The sequence below is a fragment of the Perna viridis genome, chromosome 2 (genome assembly GCF_037379345.1).
Source record: "Perna viridis isolate PV_CMFRI_1.1 ecotype Kerala chromosome 2, ASM3737934v1, whole genome shotgun sequence".
Lineage (NCBI taxonomy): Eukaryota > Metazoa > Mollusca > Bivalvia > Mytilida > Mytilidae > Perna > Perna viridis.
Window position 1 is genome coordinate 6,231,539 of NC_142446.1, and position 20,282 is coordinate 6,251,820.

Below are 20,282 nucleotides of genomic sequence, written 5' to 3' on the forward strand. Positions count from 1 at the left end.
TAAAGTTGTCAGAGGCTCTCAAAAAATTGAAAAATGTTCTAAAAAGTGCCTAATTGTAGCATATTTAACAGAAATTTGACAGATTTGGGACATCATATTTTCAATCATTGTAAGATCATATGCCTATAAATGTGGTTGAGCATACTAAATCATTCATTAAACATACTAAACAATAAAAAGTAATATCAATTTCTAATTTCCAGTATTGTAGAGGGGCAAATACAGTTCTTAAAGTGCCTCATTCTTTAAGGTCCTAAAATGGTATGGCGCTGTCATTGTCATCTTAAGACATTGCATCAATTTTGGGGGCTACGGCCCTTCTGTTTTTTAATTGGGACCAAAAAGGGGCGGAAAATAAACATTTCATAGATAACTATAGACTTATTTGAATTGTATCACAAGGTGGACAGGGGTGTGTCTGCGGTTTAACATCTCCTGATTGTGGACAGGGGCGTGTCTGCGGTTGGGTTGAACTAATTTTTGGAAGGCCTTAACCTGTAATATAAAGTCAAAATTACTGAAACAACAAACACACCATAAAATTCGCTGAGTAATACTGTATATCCAATTCTCTCCATGGAATCTTAACATACAACATATAGACAAAATGAGATATAAAATTAAAGTACACTTGCAGTTACTGAAAGCTCGGAACTTATTAAAGAATGATAATGACATTACCAGCATTAGAAATAAAACGTTATTACTATTCCAGTTGACTGCATTTTGAGTAGTAATAGTAGTACCAAATAGGTAAATTTTTTGTAGTGCAATACTAAAAAAATTACTTAGTTTCTAGGTAAAGATGCAATTGGGGGTCAATACCTAGAAAATAAATTTCCTCCCCTGACTTCAAAGATCTTTATTTCTACGTATACGAATGCTGCATATACATGTAGAATAAAATTTGATAGCATACTTGGTCCTACCTCATATTCAGAACGTGATGTAAAAAAGGGTTTTTTAGCCCCCTCTTATTTAACTTTTTCATTGATGATTTATTGCAGTATCTAAATCACCCTGAGATGGGTCCAGTGGTCATAGAAAACTCCACTTATAATATATTGCTTATGATATAGTTTTAGTATCTGAAAGTGATATAGGATTACAATTAAAAAAAAAGTATATTCTTACTGTGAATTATGGAAAATTGAAGTTAATACTGATAAAAATAAAGCTATTGTTTCTAACTCTAATGGAAAAACATACAAAAATAATGTAATTGAAACGGTAACACAATACAATGTACAACTATTTAGGAATTGCCATGGAATTCAATGGCAACTTAGATGAGGCAAGAAAAGACTACTTTAAAATAAAGAGAACTGGTGGCTTGAACAACCCTTTTAGACTCTAGAATATTAGACACTCTATTTATTATCTTTATTGTAGTGAAGTTAGGTGTATTTATATATTCGAAGACTCTTAACAACCCCATAGAAAAATTTCACTTAAAATTCAGAAAAGAGATTTTAGGAGTATATTGCAAATCTTTTAAATTATGCTTGTAGAGCCAAACTAGCCAGATTGCCCACAATTCTCAACTATCAGTTTTTTATAACCACATTCTTTCTGAAGAGTAATCAAGGGAACCAAGGTTATAGCGGTAATCAAAACAATGTAATCCAGGGACAAAGCATGGACCAAGTGCACTGGTACGGTAAGCGTCCTCTGCTTTTCTAGAAACACCCGCCGAGTTGCTCATGAAGTCAAGTCCGGGGTAGTCGAAAGAGGAAAGGAAGACTATGACACGTTGAACAAATCGGTTTTCATAGCGCAGATGGATACACCGTATCGATACACGAGTTCATGATGACGACCATAAAACTTCTGTAGTGACGACTTCAATCTTGTAGTAACATAACCCTGTTTGTTAGAATTCTAGCGCGATACAAAAAGTCTGCGTAGTTTCAGCAAGCTCTGGCATAACGTATGAGTTGTGATATGAACACTCCATACGCAGGTGCTGAAGGGATGTTGCCACAGATGAAAGGAAAGCTGACAATTCTGAATGAAAAGTCGCCACGTTTGTCGTAATGTTTGGTCAATAGTTTTCCTTTACCGTCGATTTCTAAGTGTAGGTCAAGATATGAGGCTGACTTCACAGTGTCTGTAGTATCCTTTATCTCAAGTTCTTTGGGGGTAGATGCGATGTATCAAATACCAAAAATTAGGGTTGTTTAAAGATAATACGTCATCTATATAGCGGAAACTGAGATTGAAGGATCTAGCTAAACGATATTCTTTCTTTCGGATCAGATCAGCTATAAAGTCAGCCTCATAAGAGTGAAGAAAAATACTATAATATATGGACTTTATAAAACGACTGAAAAAAATCAAACGACTGCTCAACTCACTAGGCTTCAGTTGTCTCCTCGATAATCAATGATTGCTTAAAGCAAAATTGTTATAAACAAGAAGAATTACGACCTGTATCTACAAGAACAAAATTTTAGTATTGGAAAAAGTAATAAAATGGTATTCTTCAGGGGAGTCTACAAAATGGGTATAAGACCAACTTGTACTGATGAATTAACAATTGTAAAAGATAGATCCATGATTTCAGAATAAGTTCACATCAACTGATGATTGAAAGAGGAAGACATTATAATATTCCTGAAACAGAAATAATATGCCCACTATGAAAAAATTCTATAAAAATATGAAATACATTCCTACTTAATTGTGATTGTTATAAATCTCATCGAACAGACTTTGAAAAGAGGATAGTTGCTAACTGCAAACATTGTAATAAAATGAACAATTTACAAAAAAAAATGATCTAATTCTATAAACAATAACAGTTTAAACATACTTAAGATGTCTTTAAAATTAATATCGAACTGTTTAGAAACAAGAAAGTAGAAAATGTCTTAAAATACAGGTCTCAATATACTGTAATTGAAATTGTTATACATATATTATCTGTATTATTGTTATTGTCAATGTGTCGGAGCCAATAAAATTATTTGTATTTTGGGATAAGGCAAAGGAAGGCTTGGGTCAGTTTTGGGGGCTATGACTTGAAAAATTGAGAATTAGGGGAAAAGAAACCGGCAGATGTCCAGACAATAACTATGGTGAAAGTGAATGGATCTCTTTTAAATAGTACTACTAGGTGCCATACTTGGAATGGAGACTTTGATTTTTAGGGTTGTGACTTGAGCCATTGAAGAATTAGTGGCCACAAAATGACCAGAAACAAGAACAAAAAAGGGTTTTTGAGTCTGAAAACTTTAAACTACCACTTTTTTATACGAATTAAGTCTTATATTTGCTAAAAAAAAAATCACGGATGCAAGAGTAAAAAAATGATAAAACGCTTTGCGGAACGCAGCTAGATAAATGTATAACACATTATAATAATTTGACCAGAATGGAAGCGGTTAAATATATAACTTAAATGCTTGCAATAAGACTTAAAAGATAACATGAACATACAAACAAATAGACGGACAAAGTGCTTTCTATATATTCCAGAATTTGTCTCTGCAGGTCACGATAGATAACAGTCAAAAGACCAAAAGAAGTAAAAAGAAATCACAATATCATGGCATTTAGTGGAAGTATTTTTTGAATTAAAATATTAAAGAAACCGTGAAATTGTCCCATGTTTGTATTATGCATAATAGTTAGACCCGTAACTGAAAAATGTAAAATCCAAAACAACTTACACTAATAGAAATAAAGTATTAAATAAAGTTTTATGAAAACATCTTGAAGCAGTCCAGGTTTTTGTGTAAATACGATACACTCCTCTCAAAAAATCGTTTTTGAATGGCTTTTGCTTTTGGAAAGTTTTCTATCTTTGTTTAGCAGTAATTTAATATTTCTCACGACAAGTTTTCATGTGAAACCATTTTCTGTAATCAAAATACACAGCTTATGAACAGGTGAATTACGTTACCCCGTAATATATACTAATGCTTGATTTTATGGCAAGCCAAAGTGGACAAAAATGAGCATTTTCTTATATTAAAGAATGATTTTTTCAATATTACAAACTCATTTTCTAATAGTACAAATTCATTTTCTAATATTACAAATTAGATTTCTAATATCACAAAACACATTTTTAATATTAAAGATTCAATTGAATTTCTAGCATTAAATTGATTTTCTGATATTAGAAAATGGATTTGTCATATTCAGTTACGATTTCTTAATATTAGAAAATCATTTTGTAATATTGAATAATGTGACTGATTTTGCCATATTGCAAAGTGATTTTTTTAATATTACAAATTCATTTTCTAATATTACAAATTCATTTTCTAATATTACAAACATCCTCCCAAGTCAGGGTTTTGAGTCTACCCTCGCTCCCTCAAACCCCTGACATCACTCATTCATATATAATTATCGGGTATCGTCCAGCCAATTCCGTTTGGTTGCTTCTCCGGGTGAGAAGCACCATTGAAAATCGAATTAACATAGAATGTCTGTGGAAAGGTAAACAATAATACAAGGTAATGGACAATCCCATACAGTAACTGAAAGTTGTATGATGTCACAAATGATGCAATATGAGCAAAATGATAACTGTAGATTCTGGTTAGAGTCTTTACAGAAAAAATGACATAATGTGTAGCCACTTCGTAAGTTATATCGGATGGTTTCTATTACGAGTGATTTGATTGGATTTTGGATCCGGGTTAAATTTAAGTAACTCACTAGATGGCGCTGGACGATACCCGCTAAATATGAATGAGTGATGTCAGGGGTTTGAGGGAGCGAGGGTGGACTCAAAACCCTGACTTGGGAGGATGTATTACAAAATGTGTGATATTTTATAATAATATTAAATAAGGAATTTGTAATATTAGATAATGATTTTTTTAATATTAAAAATTGAATTTCTAATATTAAAAAAATCTTTTCTAATATTAAAAAAAATGATTTTGTAATATTAAAATTTCATTTTCTAATATTACAAAATATTGATTTTTGTCCACTTTGGCTTGCCATATGATTTATATATCATTCATAGCAATATCCTATTGTCATAACATCTTACCAATACATGCATTCTCTGTTTCTAAGTTAAATTAAACTGAAAATCAATAATATCTAAATAATTGCACTTTTAAAGAGTTCGCAGGATCTTTATATAAGGCGAGGTTTATTTTACTTTAGAGTTAGCAGGATCTTTATATAAGCCGAGGTTAATTGTCAAGGAATACTATTTATAGCCTGAGCTTAACTAAGAGATCGTCGGCAAGTGGGATTCAACCGGAAGTGGAATATTGCCACATGGAACCGCCTAAATATTCCGCGGTCTGTTCTCTTTACCCGCCCCCTTTCCCACCTTGCAAATTTACGTTAGTATATCACTCCGCCGCCGATCAATATGTGATGCTTTATTTTCTCTAAGAGATGGAAGTATTATGACATCAAAGCTTTTGTAATATTTGTTGAACTGCAATATTTCTATAATTATGTGCTTTTTTTAAAACTATTTGAATTTTGTCTTAGCGAGCAGGACTATTTTTCTAATTGACCTGACGCAGGTCAAACACGGTACCTCCAATAACAAAAAACAATAAAGTAACTGGTACTACTTACTTGTCAGTCACTTTGGGTGCTTCTAGGGCTCCAGTATCTGTATTATTGCAGGAACTGTCAAAATGTCATGTCTTGTTTGGTCAGTGTCTGGAGCTAGAAGGCTGGTACCTAATTAGGGCGAAACCAGTGTGTCATCTGGGGGATTTCCCATTATGGCGTCGGAAGGACAAGTGACGAATTTCAAAGTACTGACGCCATATTGATTATTACTGACTTTCGTTAGGTATCTAGAAAGTGCTGGAATACTAATAAAATACTTAATTGCAAGTGTGTTTAAATAACACAGTGAGCAATTATACCACCCAAAAACGAGTTTTATTGAGGTTTTCCGATTTTCAGTCTGGTTTACGGTTAACACCTAGGTTTTTGGTTATTCGAGCAACCCGGTCAAACATTCACAAGAAGATGTCGGAGGTTGGTAATGCCAACCATTACAAGATGGGTCCTATAGGTTTGAAAGTGTTAATTTTTGTCAATCTTACTAAGGAGTTAAATATAGACCACTATCGTGATTGTAAAAAATCTATTGAGAATGTCGGGAGCTTCTAATAACGGATTTTCGGAGCTGCAATGTACGAAAATCGTTAGTATAGTTTTATTGTTTATGATTACAGTGAGGATGCGGGGGTTGGGGAGTTGGTATCCCTCCTTTTTATGGGAAAATTAAAATTTTCATGTGTAAAAATGGCAAATAATGTCCTAGCACCCCCTTTTTCTTAGCAATCCAAGCTGCCACCCCTCATTTTCTAAGTGTGTGGATCCGCCTATGCCAGTTCCTGAAGGTTTGAAAGTGTTCTATGTATAGTGTTTGTAAATTACATGTATTTATATGAACAATTTTGATAAAAAATATTTTTACATATGCTAAGAGTTTTCAAGTTATTCTATATTTTATACACATTGTACTGTTAAATACATGTAAATCCTACATGTATTTATATCGTGTGTTTGATTTGATCCCAGGAATTAAAAGTGCAAGCAATGTGTACATGTACATGAATAAACATACAAAATAAAATGTACATGTAGCAAACAATATGAAGTATTTAAACTAGAAAATAAACATTCAAATCATGGAATTGTTAAATTAATATGATTTCAAACCAGAAACATAATGTCTGTTTGAAAGGTAAGAATGAAAGGCAATGTAATTAAAATTAGATCTCAATTGCTCCCCCTTTTTTCTATGTCACATGAAGTCATATGACAAAGAAAAAGGTGAGCAATTAAAATCTAATCTGAATTAGATTGGGATGAAATGAGGCCATGTGGCATATTTATCACATTCAGTAGTTGATCTTGATCTATCTAAAAGAGGGATATCTAGTAATAATTAGGTATTTATATGTAGCCAAACAAACTTTTAGAGCATAAAGAGTCCCTGCTTATGACATTCCTGCTGAAAATTTTCCTAAATATGTTAAAAATGATTTGAATACATTTTGATTGTATTAGAAATTGCCCCATTCTCAAATTTTCAATCATTATCATTGTGGCTGACCTGTGATTTAAATACCTTATATAACACCCCTAGGCCTAGACCTATATTGCATACTGTATATCACACCCCTAGACCTATATCCCATATCCTATATCACACCCCTAGACTTACATCGCATACCCTAAATCACAAACCTAGACCTATTTTGTGTACCCCTAGACCTATATTATTGCATACTGTACAAATGTATATTCCACCCCTAGACCTATATGGCATACTGTGTATCACACCCTTAGACCTACATGTTTATCATACCCTATATCACACCACTGGACTATATCGCACCCTTAGTCATACATAATGATATGCACATCATACATGTATACTGCACTCCCCTAGACCTATATATACATCAATTATATGGGCCTTTGCCTATTGTTGTAATTGTGTTTGTGCCAATAAAAAATATAAAGAATATATATATGGCATACCCTATATCACACCCCTAGACCTATATGGCATACCATATATCACTATTCACACCCTTAGACCCTACCGGGTATATGGCATACCATATAAGACACCCATAGACCTATATGGCATACCATATATCACACCCCTAGACCTATATTGCATACTCTGTATCACACCTCTAGACCTACATTGCATACCCTATATCACACCCCTAGACCTATATTGCTTACCTTATATCACACCCTACACAGAACACAATTAAAGTATAATTAAAATATATGTTTTGATGAACATGACATCCCAAAATCTGTATCTGATGCAGTATCAATCCTCAACCTACAATGTATATCACCCTGCGACCAATAGCCGTAAGTGGTTTGACATAGGAGTCTTGTTATGATACCACATGTGATACAGATTTTGGCATGTAATATTCAGCATGGATGTACATGTGTATTATATCCATATACATGTAAGTCATAATTGATTATCAATATGGTTCTTTTTTAGTGCATTGTCTAACTATGGTTATTGGCATTTGCAGTACAATATTAATTAAAGATTTCATACATGAAATTATGATATTTGTAATATAATAATATATGTATCAAATTTGTTATATACTTTACAGTGTGACATTAATTGCTCATAAATAAATCAACATACAGAGATAGATCCAGATATTTTGAAATGGAGGTCTAGACATCATTATAAATCATCAGGTAACTAGAAACCATACATGGGAGAAGCCCTAAAGCAATATCATTAGTAAACTTTCCAGTTTCTATATTTAGAAGTTTTGTCTAGTACATGAAATGACTTTACTTTATTATTTTAAACACGCAACGTCAAACCACTTCAATGATCTTCCTGGTTATGAGGGGATGTTGTTTTAACAATGACAGGTGAAAAGTAACCTATTCTACTCTTACTTATGTTACTTGTTGTTAACAGTTATTGAAACAAAGATGTGCTCATGAAGTACTACATTTTTATAAAGTTTGTTATGTTTTATTTAAGATAAATTTGAATTATTTTAGAGAAAGAAGTGTTTATTTTTTCTTAATTAAGACAGCTGATAGAGATATTTTAAGAATAACACTTCAGAACACTAAAATATAATATATATTTATTGTATTAACTTTTTATAATGTAGGACAGAATTTATAATGTTACAGAAATACTGTTTCCAAAATTTCAATCAACCAGAACCGACTAGGTGGCTTAAAAACCAGTAAAAATCTTGGACAATGATAACAATCCAACCTCTATTTTTGCCTGATTTTGCACACAATTATATGTACATGTAAGAATATTTCTCATCAAGAGGTTTCTGTTCTTCCATATGATGTGGCTATTATACATGTATATTTTCATGCATTTACATATTGTAACATGTTGCAATTATCAAAGGCACTGTTATCATTTTTTCCTTGATTTATTTTCAGTGGTAATCCCTTTTAAAGTTTCACTAGATGTAGCGAGAAGATAGCAAAAGCAAAATGGACTATTTTTGTGCTGAGACACTCTTTAGGCATGAAATCAAGTTCATGATTCTCAAGTGCTGGTACATGTCAACATCTCTTAATAAAAAACTACAAATATGAAGTCTGATTTCATAGCACTTATTTGTTGGCAAAACATAAGAGTTACTTGTATTTTAATATAATACATATTGGTGAAACAATCATGCAAGGCAGACAAGTATAAAACACTCTGCTTAAGCCCAATAATGATTCATCATAAAAAGTGGTACTCATGGGGTATGAGTTCACTAGTAACCTTTTTATTTTGAAAAGTAGAAAAGATGGATTTATATTCGAAGTGCATTTGTTATAAAAAAAAAAAGACATAATATATCCTGTATTCACTACATCTCTTTATCCTTGACTTTCCATCTTGATTGGAATCTTAAATTGCTAAAATATATGAGGTACAAAGAAAGTTTTTTTAGTTTAAAAATCGTTAAACTGCATAGTAGTTTTGATAACAAGAGTTTGTATCCTTGTTTAAATTGAAAAATTCCTAGAGAAAGGTAATTATTTATTTTAAAAAGTGTATAGTTAAGACATTTTCAACTCAGGGCCATAATCTAGATAACAAGGGCAAGCTTTAGTAAATTCTGTTTGAAAACTAACAATATTGACATATTTGTTCATTTGATCTATTACAAATCACTGTCAAAGAGAGCACAAACAAGGAGAAGTTTTTTTGCTCATTTCTCCCTTTAGATTAGGTCCTTGGTCAACCTAGTTCCCCTAGTCCACAGGATTCATTTCTACTTATGCATCTCCAACCCGAAATTTCAGAGTGGATTTGTTCTTACTTTGAAAATCTATCTAATATTAATAGTCAGTGATTCACAGTGGAGATCATATTTTTGAAGAAATGCTGGTTTAGGTGTAAAGTGTCAAGAAATTTGAGGACATAAGCGTATGCAGCCAGAAATACCAAAAACAATAAAAGAAAAGAAAAGATCCATAAATACATTAATAAACAAGCAGTATTGATATCAATTTCATTAAAACAGATGGTTCTCTTTGAAATAACTGTTTTTGATTGGTTCATTTAGCTTGCAATTTGGTTGCATGTATATTTATGAGGTCTTCCTTAACTCAGTGCCTCAGCACTTTGATTTTATTTAAGAGTTAACAGGATCTTTATATTAGATAAGGTTTATTTTCAAGGCATATTTTGATATCATCCAAACATGTTTTTATACCTTTGTAAATGAAGTTTTTATACGCCCATAAACAGTTTTTTTTTTTTGCGAGGCTGGGATGGCAGGTATATAGGAATCACTCCAATCTGTCCAAATTTCTTATAAGCTAAACTTCTCCTTAACCTGCTCAAGGGATTTAATGAAATTTCATAGGAGTGTTGGGTATCATACATGTAAGTAGATGTGTATGAAGAAAGTAATTACTATCGGAGGACTCGAAATGGAGATGATTCAAATTAATTTTTTCACATGTTAAAACCTTGGAAGTTCAACTCTTCCTAGACTTCTCAAGCTTCTCAATGTTTTTTTTTTTATGAAATTTTATGAAGGTATCATATATATATGTGTGCATGAAGTAAATAATTACTGACTCTAGAGCTAGATCATCAAATAGCATTTTACATTTAGGTTTGAAGCAGGGTATTCTTTGTGAGCTATATATAATCAATAACCACCAAATACACAAAAACTTGATTGTTGTGGTTAAACGCCCAAGCAGCAATATTTCAGCTATATTCTAGCGATGAACATGAAGTGGATGATAAAATGAAATGAAATGAAAAATGGGATGGGACACAAGGATAATGGGGTCGACAAATTTTTATTGCCACTGGAAATAGGGAGAGGCGGGTAGGGTCGGGCAATTTAGCTGCTGAGGCAGAGCCCTATGGTTCCTACTCCGGGAGAATACCACAGTAGGGTTCTTTCATGTGCGAGGAACGTGGCATTTTTCCCAACACAGTGCACCACTATGGTTTGCGGTCAGGTTTTTCCGTATTATAGCCTGACAACCCCAGCATGCAACGCGCCAGGGGTACCCCATTCCACCACTTGGGGTGCACAACCCAGCTGCTCTGTGGGCAGAGTGCCCTAACTCCCGGCTAGGGTTCTGTGCACTATTTAGTCGCCTTTACGACAAGCTTAGACACCCGGACCTGCACCAGGCCACAAAAAAGTATATCCAAGGACAGACCATAAGTAAATGATGTCTTCTTCGCTTTAAAGGCAAAAAGACATTTTTTTACGATAAATATTTATTATGACAATGTAAGTTGAAATCATTTTGGTCTCCTCTACATTGACTCCATTGTCTAATAAAATGTCCTCATTCACAATGTCTGGGACACATCACGTCTTGAATTGGCCATCACAGGTAAGCTTATATTTCATCAGATCTATAAATAGTATCAATCCATGGTAAATATTCTTGAAGCTATATCATCTATGATCCAGTCAATACCGTTCAGTAAATTGTCTCCAGTAACAGCACTACAATCTTGAATAAGCCAATGATGGGTCTTAATCTCATCTAAATCTAATGCCTGCAAGATATAATTAGCCATGAGCCACCTAATTAGTGTTAAAAATGAGATCTTGATTTTGAATCATTTATAAAATTAAAGTTTGAAACATTTGGATTTATAGTGGAAACTTGCCGGTATACTCTTGGATTTTCTGTTTGACCAAACACATCAAAAATGCATCATTTTGATTAAATTTCGTTAATTTCAAAGAGGTTGGCCAAAAAAGTTAATTATTTTTATGCATTATATCATACAACTAAAACTTACTTTTGAAGGGAATTTTTTGGTATTTCAATCTTAGACATGTTAAAATACCAGTAGTTGATTAATAAAAATCTATGGGACAATTTCGAAGGGAAACTAATTTACCAGTAAATCTTTATAAATTCCAATTTAATAGAAACTAGACTCTCAGAACATGTTGTTATGTATAATACTCATTCACCATGCAAGGAGAACATGTAGTTATGTATAATACTCATTCACCATGCAAGGAGAACATGTAGTTATGTATAATACTCATTCACCATGCAAGGAGAACATGTAGTTATGTATTATACTTATTAAACATGCAACATATGCCAGTAAATCAGACACAATAAACAATGATTTTCTACAACATAACAGAATTATCTGAATCAAAAATTTTATTTGTTGACAACATATGAAAATACACTATTTTTTCTGAATTCGGTCCCATAACTTAAATATATAAAATTGGATATTTTAAAAATCAAAAGGGGTTTGCATTCAATAAACAGTTGACCAGTTTTTCATGAAAATTGACAGAAGTGTTTTCAAGTTATAGTTTGAACTGTCAAGAACAGAAAGGACAATTGGTATACCATGTCATGTTATGTTCAGTTCATAAAGACAAACATATCAAATATACCATTACCTAAAACCCCATTGAAATTGTTATAGGCAACTGAAATATGGGCAAGGTCCAAGGAACTGGTAGATTTGAGAAACTAAGAAAATTGATTGCATTAAACTAGTTATCAAATAATAATCTTAAACCACTTTAAAAAGACAAAAAATTAAATGCATGAACTCTGTATATGGTAATCATCTGATTAAACAAGACTTCACCAGGAACTAATCTACAAGCGCATAAACAAGAAACTAATTTTTTGTGAGGTTAAAGACTTTTTAGAAATTTCCATACAAGATTAATGATATTTTGCACCATATACTGAACCTTAAACTAGAAAAACTGTCAGCAAAACTAACTAACTTGATATATCCCACTCTCACATTTGATAACATGAACCTTTTAACCTCAATTTTTTTTATGTTGATCAAAATGTGAAATAAGAGGTGTACAAAAGGAATATGTCATGAAGATTCTGTGAAAGTTTCATTCAATTCCATTTTGTGGTATAAGAGGACTAATTGATAAGAGATAGGTCCACCAAGTCCCCATATTAACAAATAACTACATGTAAGTCCATGTTTTGCTATGTGAAACCCCCAAATTTATTTGCATCAAAATCTAAAATAGGAGGTGTACAAAAAGAACATGTAAAAAAGATTCTGTGAAAGTTTCATTCAATTCCATTCAGTGGTGTGGGAGGAGTAACAGATAAGAGTTGGGTCCCCCTGTGTAACAGAAGGAAGGATGGACTGATGGACACCCCTATCACCATATACCACCCACTTTGCAAGTGGGAGCTATAAAAAAGGATCCTTCATATAAATGGGAATCTTCAAAGGACAAAAGCATAAGAGAAAACAAATATTTCATTGAGAGCAGTTATTCCCCTTCTATGATCTTGAACGTTAAAATTAAAAATCTTTTGTTAAAGGCAGTTAAACTGTATTCACTGTAAAAATACCATACACAACTGCTTACAACCAAAACTAATTTAATCAAGTTTATTTCCTGCAACAACATATTCAAGAAAGTCTTAAGTAGTCTCTTGTTAACCACTAACCTGTTTGATTGCTTCTGATGATAATGAACCAGGTAAATCTTGTTTGTTAGCAAAAACAAGCAATGTAGCACCCGCTAATCTCTGCAAAATGGTCAATTTGTTGTTACAAAGTAGTGTACAAAAACAACCCTCCTTAGCAACAGAAGTAACACAATAAAAATCATATAAAGGAGAAGACCTTAATTTGTGACTGCAGTCTTTAATAACATGTTTTTTTTTATCAGCTTCAGCCTGATATGAATGAAAGTTTATTTGTATATGCAAACAAGATTTTAGTATTCTTTCAATCCCAAGCTTACCATGTGCAATATATGTCCAGTTGACAAGAAAAACAAGAGCTTTAGAGATGGTGCCAAAACAAGTCTTGAAGCCAATCTCTAGTCCTTCAATTTGAACATGTGACTTTTCATAACAATTTGTATGTAGACTTGATTTGTTCAACATATTCTCTGCAAACACAAAATTTCCATATCCACAATGGCATACCTCTTCAACTAGTAAAGCCTTTAGTTCCTGTTTACAATCATTTAATCTCATTCGGTCTGCACTATCTACAACCCATACAAGACCATCAGTACTTTCAAAATAATTCCTCCAGTAAGATCTTAAAGATTTCTGACCACCTACATCCCATATGTTCAACTTAAACCTTCAAACAGAAGTTTATACATTCATTATTAATTTAATTTAATTTTACAACATTTAGCAACTACAAGATTTCAACTTATATGTACATATAACAATACCAGTACTATGTGATTTTTTTTCAAGCCACTATTGATGAAAAATTACTTTAAGAAGCAGAAAAGAACTAATATATAGAACAAGACAAGTTTTTACAGTTGAATTGGCTTTAAATCAGCTTGATTCATGTTGAACCAATCATGGAGAAAAACAGGAATACATGTATTTGAACACAGGTTGTAGGTAATACAATCAAGGAAAATATAGCAGTTAAATTGCATTTAGTATGCTTACTCAATAACTCAAGGTGCCCGAAAAGTTGCAAAAAGGAACTATATTTGGCCACCATAAAAAAATTCCTTCATTATCCAACATTTTTCAAAATAAGGGGTGGTTCGGGGAGTGGATGGATATATTTTTTATCAATTCAAGTGTAAAATACTGTCAATATGAATATGATAGACCTAAATTGGAAAAAAAATTTAAATTCAGGGAGAGTGGAATTAGATGGGAGAATTTAGGAATTTTTTTATTTTTCACATTGGCCATTACCTAACATATACTCTCTACATTACCCTTTGTGCTCAAGTGTCTTTATATTAAACCCAAGTGTTGGTGAAATAGTATCAATATCCTCTCCATTGAATTTCTTCAGTATAGTTGTTTTACCAGCATTATCTAAGCCACTATCTTATGTTAAAGAAATAATTTTATCCAGTATAGTTGATACAGATGAGTATAAAATATATTGTTTTATTTCATGCAAATTAGCGATTTTTCGGTATGTATACCTTGCGTTTTTTTAAATATTTTTCTGTTTGCAGAAAACAAACAGAAAAATCGGAGGGGCTATTTTCAATTAGACTGAGTGATTTTTTAATTTTTTTTAAAGTGCCTTTGCCTTTCTATTTGGGAAAAAGGTAATGGAAATACATAACAAAACTACAGTTGGTTATACGAGTGCCTAGGTTGACACTTTCTTTACAATAGATGAGAAATGAGGGCAAAAAAGACCCTTGGAGTAGAAAATTTTCAATTTACTCGGTGAGCCCTGATGGGATATGTCATATTGAACAAATTCCAAAAGCACAATTTTTAGTATTTCAAGGAATATTCGGGAAATTTATCAAGATTTTACCATTGGGTGACTGCCTTAATTTGACTCTAGTTATGTATAAAAAAAAATCAATACAAATAGATATATCTACTCATGATATGGAGCTTTTTTATGTCCTTTTGACAACAAATGGCAGGATAACATGCATAGCTATTATTTGCAAATTTAATTTGTTTACAGACTTCTATTTTATTACTATGAAAGTAAATATAAAATGAAGCTGCACACATTGTCATGCTAGCTATACCCAAACTCATACAGAAAGATGATAATTGACAGCTACCAAAATCCTGTATGCTCCATCATTCCTCTAATGAACTTTCACCTGAGTCAGATGACAAAGTAGTACTGGATAGGCAGCACTAAATTCCAACTGATGTCCTGCAATAATATCAGTTACATTAATCACTCAGAGGACTTTAAAATCTTTGGAATGCTTAACAAAAAGATGGTAAAAATAAAATATACTGTAAAGATTTATTTTAGATGCAAACCAAGTACCAGTTTCAAGGATTATTTTAGTGCTCTGGAAGACATTTAGACATTACCTCCGGGTTTGGATATCAGCGACACAAGAGGCTACCAGGAGCCTGAATCGCTCACCTGGTTCAATTTTTGCCCTTCAGCATTTTAGTGTTTATATAATGTACTGTAAATACAACTAATAATAAAGTTCCAAATGCATTTTTAGGTAGAAAAGAGCAAACGATAGCCTGGATTCCCTCATTCACATTTGGACTGGACCTCTTCCTTCCACATTCACCTCAAGTCTCTACAATTGGAAGGCTTCTTCTATGCTATCTGCTTATGAGTTCAACTTGTTCGTTAGAATAACAACAGCATCTACTTGTACATCTATCAACTGCAACATTTATGCACCGTACGTTTGTTTACAGACAGGAAACATTACCACTATTAACTAAGATAACTGAAATGTGCATTTGGATTTATGCTTATGTTACCAACATCACAGAATGAGTATAAATTATGTCCGTCAAAAGCTCAATAGAGCTTAAGTTTATAATTATGTATTTCAAGCGGACTCTAAATAAAATTTATTTATTTTATTTTATTTATATATTAATATATAAGTACATCTTTATTTTGCCTTAAGCCAGACCCCTTATCATGGGCGACTGTGGCCCTCGCTGTGGCACCATTCAAGAAATCCGGGTCTGTTCGCCCTAATACCTATTCGCCCTATATTTGTAGCCATTACGTTATTTAATAAAATATTTCTGAGTAAACATGAATGACAGAATAAAAAAAAGGTAATTTACTTTCCTGTATTGGGAAGGGAGACAATTCAGCCATGAACTGACAACATCGTGGATGAACAGCAAAATTAAAATGAGACATATATAAAAAGGTTCATGACATTGGTTTAAACAAATAAATTATCAGGTTTATCCAGGTTTAATTGCTAGTCATACACGTTGTACCTTCCACAGATGATGGAAGAAAAATATAATATCTTGTCATGAATATATATGATAAATATTTGTGTAAAGACAGTTATTAAAACTAATAATGATGATGATGCAAGAAGTATTTTATAATTTATTTTTTTACTTTTGTTTCCTTTTCCTCTTTCTAATTTTTTTTCAACATGCTTGTAATATTTTTGGCACTAAGTCTTTTTTTTATGCTTTTCGTCTATTTTTTCCTTGTGTGAATTAAAAAGAAAATACTCGCTGTATCTTGTCCTTTCATTATCTACCTCATATTTTTTGTTGACAGCAATTTGTTTTTGTTTTTGGGTTTTTTTTGGTTGTTTGTTTTTTTTTTTGTTTGTTTCCCTTTCTTCTAATTTTTATCTGTTGGATCTGGTTTTTATAAACTTATTAAGAACTTCATAGATATACATTTCTGTAATCACTTTAAGCTTCTTTACAGGTGATTTCAGGTAATATGATTCATCTGGTTCATTCAAGTCTAGAAAGGCAGCAGAGGTATATACCATATAATTGTAATAAATCATGAATAAATGAAGACTAAGATATGATTTATTCATCTTTATTCAACATATTGATAATCATTCAAAGCATTTAAAACAGTTGTACACCATCACACTAACAACATACAACATACAACATACTATGATACATCATTCATTGACAAAACAAGAAACATATTTTCATTACATTTTAACACTAACTCATTCAAAACATTCAAAAACAGTTGTACATGTATACCATCACACTCACAACAGATCTCATTCATCTTCTCGCTTATTAATTAACAAAAGCATGACAAAATACAGAGACAAGCACTAATAAGATAACTTATAGCAACAATCATTAGGAAAATATATAAAAAGAAACAGCACTGAAACATGAAAAATTGTCAATCACAACACATGTAAAGTCAATGCATGATACTTCTGACAATTCAGCACTAAAACAATGCAAGAGTAACTTACTTATTGTTCAAAATTCAGTTCTTAATGCAATTACTGCTGTGGCTGAACTTGGTCTAGTGGGTTGTTGGTAGTACTGTAGAGTCTGGAAACACCTTTAAGAAGTGTGATGTAGAGATGATACCATCCATATACTGGTCCCATGCATTTTGGATTCATTATTCTGATGTCTACTGCTTTGGCTTTGGTCTGAAGGTTTGGGACAAGAACATAGAAAGGGACACCAGCATGTTTGGCAGCAGTATTCAGTCTGTTGTACCACATGGTGCACAAATGAACTGCAATTCATTACCATGCTCAGCATCTTTGTAGGCTTGTAGGGAAATACCTGCAATTCAATTACATCATATTAAGTTTTTATTTAAATAGATTATTGCATTTCTTTCATAACATCAAATGCTTTACAGTGTTGATCATGTTTGTAAAAAATTACCGTTAAACAGATTTTTGAAACAGGACGAATATCTATAAACAAAAATGAGAAATGCTTGGTTATAATATGTATAAACATCTTACTTTTGAATCAATGTCATATAAACAAGAAGGCTTGTTGTATTATTTTCTTGATTGTTTAAACATTATATTATTCTTGCTAAGCTAATTGTGTGGATTTCTTGATGAATTAAACATTATATTCTAAGCTTATCATATACTATTTCAACCCAATATTTCTTTCTTAATAAAAACTGGCGTATATGAAGATTCATTTCTATACATAAATACTTACCAGTACCACATAGTCTGTGCTGCCACCTTTCACATACATCACAAGAAATTGCGTGCTGTCGAGGTCGAACCTCTCTGTCACATGAAATACACAAGTACTGTACCATAGTTTATGGAAGAATAACGAGGCTCCATATTCCACTTCCATATATACTTTTTTTTGTCAAAACACACTCAAGATCAAAGCAGCCAAGCTGTGAAATAAATTTCCTTTAATGTCTTCCAATTCATACATGTATTGTTTGCCCATATCCAACTGATTATTAGCATAATTAATCCACCAAAGACAATTAATAGGCAATCAGTAAGATGGAAGATATAATAATAATTATACCTGATCAACAATTAATTACAATCAAAAGTAATTTTTTTTTGATTGAGTTGTTTGTAATAAAGCAATTTGATTAACGTTATAATAAATAGAATTTAAAAAAAATTGTGTTCATTTTTAAAACTTTACAAAAAAAATATGTTCGTATATAACGATAGTAAGAGTATTAAAATTTTACCTAACATTAAATAAAATAGGGGGAACGCACCCATACCCCATTCAAAGGGCTTATGAAATGGTACGAGACCACAATTAATTCCCCTTAGTTTTCGTTGTTTACGAATATAGTTCCAACTTTGGTAGTAGGTACCTTCCACATTTTTTCATATTTTTACTGGAAACTTTTTTGCTGAAGTTTTGCCTCTAATTGGTAGAAAACAGGTTAAAATTACATGGAATTTATTTTCATGAATCAATTCTGACTAAAAGTTGTGATTTGGTTCAGTGGAAGAAGGTTAAAATTTAGGATTTTTAACTCAGTTCATTTGTCATGTTTACCCTATGTCTATGATGCCCATCTCCGAATTATATGTATTAATTTCAGAAAATGATGGTAAAATTTTCTACAATTTATATATAAAATCTTGTTTGTACATATCTTTAGGCCAGAGAAGTTTTATTCAGTTTGCGCCGGTGGAATTTTTTTAATCTGCTCAAATGTGTATATTGAAATGCACTTGAAAATTAATTGCGGTCTCGTGCCAAATGCAATGACTACAATGGCACCATTCGAAGGATTTATGAAATGAAATGACAACAATCAGAGACATTTTATGAATCTTACAGAAAACGACAAAAAGGATACAGCATTAAAATTCTGACTTCTTTTTCTTTTTGCTTCATTTTCTTCAAAATAGTTAGTAGACCCATCTCGAATTGTACGAATGCTTCTGGTGACCGGATAAATTTCGGGAACCAGTTCTGTCGTAAACAAGTTATTGGTCGTACTAAAAAGCGTCCGGGTGCGTCTGAGAGAGCCCGTGATAATAAAAGTGGTCGTGTGCTAAAGAAGACAACAAGAAAACCAAACAAAAAAAGAAAAGAATCAAAAACAGTATAAAAACATCTTTGAATGTGTTACCGGAGTGAGCAACTTTCATTTTCCTTCATTATTATTGTCTTGAAAACAGGAAAACTTCAGAGTTTACAGCTTATACAATGTACTGTAGCTACAGCTAATAGCAAAGTTCCAAATCTGCTGCAACATGAAAACATGAATACTCTGCGTTTGGAATCCCATCCCTTTTGTAACAATAATTTGATTTTATTTTGTGCATTTTTCTAGGTAGAAAAGAGAAAATGATAGCCAGGAACCCCACCCCTTTTTTACAAGTATTTGGATTTGACCCCCTCCTTCTGCATTCGCCTCGAGTCTCTACAACTGGAAGGCTTCCTCTACACTATCTACTACACCATTACATTAAGATAACTGAAATGTGCATTTTGATTTATGATTATATGTTACTAATATCACAGAATGACCATGAATTAAAGCCACTTTTGAATGTTTTATGCATACATGTATTAAAAATAGCATGTTGTATTTACACAAAACTGATATG

General features: G+C 32.3%; 1 protein-coding gene and 2 long non-coding RNA genes across 4 annotated transcripts; 1 reads left to right on the plus strand and 2 right to left on the minus strand.

Moving 5' to 3' along the window:
* The first annotated feature begins 5,844 nt into the window (after positions 1 to 5,844).
* LOC148623462 (uncharacterized) lies at positions 5,845 to 9,088 on the plus strand. 2 transcript variants are annotated; one of them, XR_015919434.1, is made up of 3 exons: positions 5,845 to 5,979; positions 8,112 to 8,202; positions 8,929 to 9,088. It is a non-coding gene; the product is annotated as an uncharacterized LOC148623462 (long non-coding RNA). The 2 variants fall into 2 exon arrangements; XR_015919435.1 differs by lacking the exons at positions 5,845 to 5,979; positions 8,112 to 8,202 and adding an exon at positions 8,209 to 8,385.
* A 2,126-nt stretch (positions 9,089 to 11,214) lies between these two features.
* On the minus strand, positions 11,215 to 19,677 carry LOC148623463 (ADP-ribosylation factor-like protein 2). The gene is made up of 5 exons (XM_088565263.1): positions 19,526 to 19,677; positions 14,703 to 14,813; positions 13,930 to 14,092; positions 13,444 to 13,524; positions 11,215 to 11,524 (listed from the first exon to the last, which is right to left on the minus strand). The coding sequence occupies exons 1-5, from the start codon at positions 19,588 to 19,590 to the stop codon at positions 11,390 to 11,392; spliced, it is 555 nt and encodes a 184-aa protein (XP_088421389.1). The 5' UTR covers positions 19,591 to 19,677; the 3' UTR covers positions 11,215 to 11,389.
* On the minus strand, positions 17,016 to 19,631 carry LOC148623464 (uncharacterized). Its single transcript, XR_015919432.1, has 3 exons — positions 19,505 to 19,631; positions 18,391 to 18,583; positions 17,016 to 17,991 (listed from the first exon to the last, which is right to left on the minus strand). It is a non-coding gene; the product is annotated as an uncharacterized LOC148623464 (long non-coding RNA).
* Positions 19,678 to 20,282: the final 605 nt, after the last annotated feature.